At 66.2% G+C, this 6,388-nt stretch overlaps 2 protein-coding genes across 2 annotated transcripts in view; one reads left to right on the top strand and one right to left on the bottom strand.

Moving 5' to 3' along the window:
• Nucleotides 1–2,411, bottom strand: part of EMIHUDRAFT_457888 (hypothetical protein) — a gene marked incomplete at its 3' end in the record, with an annotated part of 5,206 nt that extends 2,795 nt beyond the window's left edge. Inside the window, exons 1-7 of the mRNA XM_005776173.1 lie at nucleotides 2,012–2,411; nucleotides 1,737–1,893; nucleotides 1,424–1,659; nucleotides 1,008–1,146; nucleotides 721–839; nucleotides 417–540; nucleotides 89–243 (exon numbers count right to left, since the gene is read on the bottom strand). Of these exons, the coding sequence (XP_005776230.1) occupies nucleotides 89–243; nucleotides 417–540; nucleotides 721–839; nucleotides 1,008–1,146; nucleotides 1,424–1,659; nucleotides 1,737–1,893; nucleotides 2,012–2,403 (1,322 nt within the window). The 5' untranslated portion in view covers nucleotides 2,404–2,411. The remainder of the gene's footprint in view (nucleotides 1–88; nucleotides 244–416; nucleotides 541–720; nucleotides 840–1,007; nucleotides 1,147–1,423; nucleotides 1,660–1,736; nucleotides 1,894–2,011) is intronic.
• A 193-nt stretch (nucleotides 2,412–2,604) lies between these two features.
• Nucleotides 2,605–5,984, top strand: EMIHUDRAFT_457887 (hypothetical protein). Its single transcript, XM_005776172.1, has 8 exons — nucleotides 2,605–3,323; nucleotides 3,390–3,527; nucleotides 3,601–3,658; nucleotides 3,725–3,774; nucleotides 3,913–3,998; nucleotides 4,606–4,873; nucleotides 5,050–5,136; nucleotides 5,208–5,984. The coding sequence occupies exons 1-8, from the start codon at nucleotides 2,766–2,768 to the stop codon at nucleotides 5,952–5,954; spliced, it is 1,992 nt and encodes a 663-aa protein (XP_005776229.1). The 5' UTR covers nucleotides 2,605–2,765; the 3' UTR covers nucleotides 5,955–5,984.
• The last annotated feature ends 404 nt before the right edge of the window (nucleotides 5,985–6,388 follow it).

Raw genomic sequence — 6,388 nt, 5'->3', positions numbered from 1 at the left:
GTCGCAGCTGCCTCTGGAAGGCACCGAGATGTACCTTTTTCGCGCAATGGTCCTGTGCCGAGTTCCGCGGTGGCGGGGTTGGACAGACCTCAGCTCCACGCGCCGCGAGATGCGGACGGTGTTCTTGCGCGGCGCCGCCACGACGGTGCCCGCGCACACGCCGCGGTGCGACGGCGAGAGGCCCCGGACGAAGGTCTGGTGGCGCGGCCCGTCGAAGAAGCCGGCCGAGTGGCCGTCGTGCTCCTGGAGCGTCAAACAGCACGCCAGCTGAGGGAGGGAAGGCGGGCGCCGCCGACGATGCGGCTGCGTGCGGCGGACTGCGGCTCCCGTATCCCTCGCACCTAGGCGGGGCATATCTCCCCATATCTCCCCACATCTCGGGGGCCGCGCTCCTCGTCCTGCGCGCGCGCAAACACCTGCCGCAGCGCGTCGGGCGCGAGCGGCGGCGGCGTGGCGCGTCTCTCGCGCGCCGCGGCGTCGAGGACGTCGGTGTGGGAGGCGGAGACAGCCTCACGCGCCCCCCACGCCTCGTCGATCGCCCTGCGGTCAGCGAGGGCAGGGTTTAAGGTTCGGGGTAGGGGTAGGCGAAAGGTTAGGGTTCGGGTTAGGGTTAGGCCTGCGGTACGCGAGGGTCGAGACGTAGACGTACTCAGCTAACCCTCTAACCCTCGAACCCTCGAACCCTCTAACCCTCTAACCCTCTAACCCTCTAACCCTAACCTGCGGTACGCGAGGGTCGAGACGTACACGTACTCCGCCGACTTGAGACGCCCCTCGATCTTGAAGGTCCGCACGCCGGCCTCCAACAGCCGCGGGACATGCTCGAGTCCGCAGAGGTCCTGAGGCGAGGGCAGACGGGCTAGTTCGGTCTCAGGACTGGTCATCCTGCACGAACAACTACGAGGTCCTGCGGCGGAGCAGAACAGCCCGTCACTATCACCAGTGGCTAGCGGGGCTACTCATCAGACAGGGTGAACAGCCCGTCACTATCGCCAGTCAGTGGCGACTTCATCAGACGGGGTCAACAGCCCGTCACTACCGCCAGTAGTGGGTAGCAGGGTTTCCTGCGGCGAGAGCAGGTAGTGCGACGCGTCGCGCAGCTCCTTCAGCCTGCCGTCCACCATCAGGCCGTAGGGCATGCGGCACCTACGTGGCGGTTCACGCCAGCCTCGTGGCGGGAATGCGGGACTGTGCAGTGTCTTCAGAGCACCGCGTGAGTACGCGGGGCTACGAGTACAGTGGGTACCGCTGAAGACGGCCGAATGCGGCTGAGTCCGTGTCCTCTCGAGCGCTGGTTGGGAGACAAGAACATTCCTTCCGCCTCTAGGATGGGCGCCTGCTCACTCCGAGAGGTGTGAAGTGCAGAGCCACCCCTTGCCGCATCCGGCCCCGCAGAGAAGGGGAAGGGCACTGCTGCGCGCACTGCCCGCGGTTGGCGGAGCGGCCGCCGCCCGACTCGGACGAGAAGCACTGCCCGTTGTAGCTCACACACATGTGGCCGTGCACGAAGACCTCGACGTTGGCGCCGGGCACCGCCGCCGCCACCGCAGCGATGTCGTCGATCGACAGCTCTCGCGTGAGTACGACGGTGCGCGCGCCGAGCGTCTCCGACGCGAAGCGGGCGCCGTCGCTGTCCGAGATGGACATCTGCGTCGACGCCTGCAGGGACAGTCCCGAGACGCGTCCGACAAGGCTGCCAGACTGGCTGACGCCAGGCCCACGCCCCACGGCCGCACGTGCAGCGGCAGCGAGGGAGCGACGGCGTGGAGGCGCGAGGCGAGGCCGACGTCCTGGACGATGAGACCGTCCACGCCCGCTCCCTCGGCCGTCCTCGCCAGCTGCTCCGCCTGCGCCATCTCTGACTCAAAGATGAGCACGTTGACGCACATGTACCTATGCAGTTTTGCCGAGGCGGGCGTCGGCGCCAGTCTCTCGGCCGTCTCTTGCCGTGTGTGCGTGCTGGCCCCGCGGCGTGGAGTGTGCTGCAGTCCGATGTCTATTGCAGACTCGCCCCTCGAGCCCGGCCGCGTGCAGCCGCTCCATCAGCGCGGGCAGCTCGTCGAGGCCGAAGTTGGTCGCGCGCGCTCGAGCGTTCAGGCCGGCGGCGCACCCAAAGTAAACCGCGTCGGCGCCCGCCTTGATCGCCGCCTCGACCTGCGGCCAGCCACCCGCCGGCGCGAGCAGCACGGGCTTCGTGACCGGCGCCGCGCGGCGGGTCGGGCCACCGCCGCGGCCCTGCTCGAGGCGCTTGTACAGGTCAGTCGACTTGCGATAGCGAGCGTCCCGCAGAGCGGCAATGGGCGCTGGCGTCCGCCGCAGCGGCTGATTGCTACTTGGCACGACACCGCCGGCGAGCGCGTCGGCGCGGTAGCCAAGCAGGAGGAGAGGGCTCAGCACGAGCATGTGTGTGTGTGTGTTCGGGCTCTCAGCGGCCGCTGAGAATAGGACCGACGCAAGGCGTGCCGTCCCGTGCCCCGGAGTTCATTTTATAACAAGGCGGCGTGGAGTTGATCGACATGGAGCTCAGAAGAAGATGAACATCTAAAAAAGAATGTGTTCGCGCGGTAACGACCTCGCGGCGGCTGGCGGCGGCCTGATTTGGCATGCTCCCTTTCGCCGCTTTCGCCGCGAGCAAGAGCAGCAAAGATCTGCGGCACGACCTTCTGGATGGCTACGACCCTCTCGTCCCGCCAACAGCAGGTGCGGACGTACTCGTGAATCTCCGCGTATTCAAGGTGGTTGGCGTGAGTGCGGCGTCCAGCCATATGCTGCTCAAAGTATGGTTTCGGCAGAGCTGGACGGACCCGCGACTGGTTTGGTCGCCGGGCGATTATGACAACGTGACGTCAGCCTACTTCCGCGCCGCCAGCCGATACGACGGCGCATCGAACAATCGCGGCGTGAACGAGATCTGGCTGCCCGACATCCGGCCGTATAACCTGGGCGAGGGGTTCGAGGATACGCTGCAGCCGTCAGACGTCCTCGTTAACCACACGGGTGGCGCCTTTTGGTCACGGCCGGGCGTGATGGACGTGCTCTGCAAGTTTGACGGGCTCGCGCGCTTCCCGTTCGACCACAAGCTGACTTGTCCGATCGACGTGGGCGGGTGGATGCTCGACGGACAGCGGCAGCGCGTCGGCCTGTTGGACGGCGGATACGAGGGCGACTTCGTCGAGGACGATGTCGACTCCTCCGCCACCTTGGTGGAGGCTAGCGCGGGCTCCTCGTTCACGGAGTGGGACCTGCTTTCCCTGTCTGCTGTCGTGCGCAACCTGACTTATGTCTGCTGCGGCGACGACCCGTGGCCCGTCGTCCTGTACGAAGTCACGATTCGGCGCATCGCCCTCCCCCCCACACACCCCCCACACCCCCCCCCCCCACAAGTGCAGGCGGCGCGACGCGAGCGCGACGCGGCTGCAACTCCCCTTTCTAGGCGCAACGCCTCCTTCTTTTACTTCTACGTCCTCATCTTCCCGCCGACCACCCTTGCGATCCTCGCCATCTCCGTCTTCTTCGTCTCGCCAGCGGTCGAGGGCGGCCTGCCCCGCCCCGGCACTCGGCGGCGGTGGCGCCTCACCCTGCGGCCCGGTGTGAGAGTAGGTTGGTGAGCGGCTCTCGTTCGGGGTCACTCTCGTGGTGGCGTCCCAGTTCGGCGCGTGTGCGACGCGCAGCTCGCCGTTCCGTGAGCCACGCATACGTCGTTGTGGCCCGAGGCGTGCCATAGGCAAGCTCGTCGTGATGCAGCTCATGCCTATCTGCTCCGAGCTCCTCTGGGTGCGGCTCCTCCTGAACATCAGCGAGCTCTCCGGAGACACAACCCGAGACATGCCGAGAACATGCGCTGTACCAACTAGGCCACGCCCCAGGCTCGATTTGCAATGCGCATGATACTGGCCGCTCATAAACCAACAGGTGGATGTCTTCCTCCTCATCAACGAGCTCGTCACCCTCCTCTCCCTCCTCGAGTCGACTCTCGTCCTCTTCCTCCACCACTACGAGTCTGACTCGCTGCTGCCCTCCTGGCTCGCCGCCCTAGATGTATACCCCAGCTGTTTAGACGCGTATCCCAACTAGCTCTCGAGCATCCCTGAAAGAAAGAAAGAAAAGAGATGTAGCCCTCGACGTGTTCTGCATTCACACCCTCGCCCACTGCCTGAACACGAGGCTCGCCGCGCCGCGCATCCTCCGCTCGCTCGCCGCGTGCGAGACGGCCGATGAGCGAGAGTCGGTCCTCACGCTCCTCTTCACCCGCATCCGCCACGCCGCCGAGACCGCTGTCGCCGCGGAGAAAAAAGCGCGCCGCGAGCTTGAGGCGGCGGCGGGCACTTCGCTGCCGCCGAGCGACAGCGAGGGGGAGGAGGAGGGGGAGGGGGCGGAGGCCGGAGGGGCGCTACCGCTACGAGAGAGGCTGCACGGGCTAGAAAGCGGGAGAACGCATTCTTGTGTGTTTCCAACCAGCGCTCGAGAGGACACGTATTCGGCCGTGATCCGCTGCATTCCGCTGTATTCATTGTACTCGCAGCCCCTCGCATTCACGCGGTGTCCTCAGAATACCTCGCTCGAACACCGTATTCACAGCCTGGCTTTGGCGTGCTCATGACGTAGGCTGCTCGGCCTCTTCCAGGCAGCACCGCAAACGGCGGCGGTCGAAGAGAGTGGCGCCCCCGCGGAGCGTGAGCAAAGCCGGGCGGAGAGCAAGGCGGAGCGTGGCTCCGACGGGAGGGACGCCCCGTCGGGCGACGGCCCCACCCCGGGAGGCGACGCCATTGCCGGCCCATCGGCGGAGCTTGGCTCAGTGGGCCACAAGGCGGCTGCGGCCGTCGCCGCCGCCGACACGGAGGTGTCTCCCGTGGTGGAGGCGGCCCTCGCCGAGGCGACATCGCCCCCGCCCCTCTCCCTCCCTCGGCCACGGGTGGCGTGCCGTTTGGCGCCTCTGCTGAAGACAGCCCCCTCCAGCGGCAGTCCACCGCTCACAGCCTCGTCCCATCGCCCCGTTCTTAGGCGGCGGTCCCCACCCCTCACAGCCTCGTCCCATCGCCCTGTTCTTAGGCGGCGGTCCGCGCCGCGGGCGCGACTGCCGCGCGCGGCCGAGGAACCAAGTATCACAAGCGCCGCTTCCGGCTGCACGAGCGGCAGGCGCAGCGGCTAATTAGTGAGTAGTGACTAGTGATTAGCCATTAGTAATCAGTGGCTTGCGCGAGCGGCAGGCGCAGCGGCTGCTCTACTACGAGAAGCTCTTCTTCGTGCTCGACAACGACGGCGCCGGCTACGTCGATGGCGCGACCGCCGATCGCTTCCTCTCCTTCGTGGCTTTTGAGCTAGACGCGCCCACGCGGCGACGGCGCATCCTTGAGGCCGTCTCCTTTGACCTGGACGCCGCAGCGCTGGCGGCCGAGAGGCCGGCGCCGGTGGCGCGGCGCTGGTCGATAGAGGCCAAGGCGACGATGCGATTGCGCGGCGGCGAGCTGTTCCTCTCTCGCATGCAGTTCGTGCAGCTGTGCATGGGCACGCTCGGTCGGTGCGGTCTCGACAAGCCGCTCGAGGAGGTGCAGATGGCCTTCGCCACGTTCGACATGGCACACACGGTGGGAAGACGGCGCGCGCTGGCCTACTGGCGCGGCGTGGGGCGCCGGATCGACGCGGCGTCTCGGGTGGTCTTCACGGTGGGGTACTCGGTGGGGCTGCTCGCGCTCTACAACCTCAACAGGGAGTCAGCGCCGCTCTGGTCGATGAGCGCGCTGAGCATCCTCGCCACCGTCGCGACACCGTGCGCCGTCGTCGCCACCTTTGGCGCTTGCCTCTGGGCGCGGAGCATGCGCCAGCGGACGCGCGCCCAGGGGATGCCTCGCATGGCAGTGGAGGCGGTGGCGGCGATGCGGGAGAGGAGAGGCGGGGCCTTTGGTGAGAGCCGGGGCCGCTCGTTCAAGACGACTGGGGATGGTGCACGCGTGTGAGAGGAAGTTCAAAACATACTTTACGCCAGTACACAAGTGTCTATGACCTTACCTTACATGAGTTGCCCCCGCCCCCCTCCTGTATGTATATGTATGTTCCTATGTAGGAAGGTGAAGAACAGCCAGGCTCGGACTGGACACCAACGCGGTATGGGTGGAGGCTGGACAGACTAGTCGACAGATGATGACGGCACGCACGAGCGACACACAGACACAAACAGGCTCACAAGACACACAGCCAGCGGGCTGCCACACACCCTGAGTTGGCGTACACATAACTCAAGGCCACATCCTCCCTGTCGCCCCCCCCAGCACTCCAAGGTGCCAAGAGAACAAACAAGGGCACAACAAACAACAGACGGCAGGAAGTAACATGCGAGGCTAGAGCAGCTTGCTCCACCTCTAGCAATCTCGCCGGCCGGCGAGGCCCGGAC

The sequence above is a fragment of the Emiliania huxleyi genome (genome assembly GCF_000372725.1).
Source record: "Emiliania huxleyi CCMP1516 unplaced genomic scaffold EMIHUscaffold_282, whole genome shotgun sequence".
Classification (NCBI taxonomy): Eukaryota; Haptophyta; order Isochrysidales; family Noelaerhabdaceae; genus Emiliania; species Emiliania huxleyi.
This window is presented reverse-complemented; position numbering and strand designations above follow the sequence as displayed.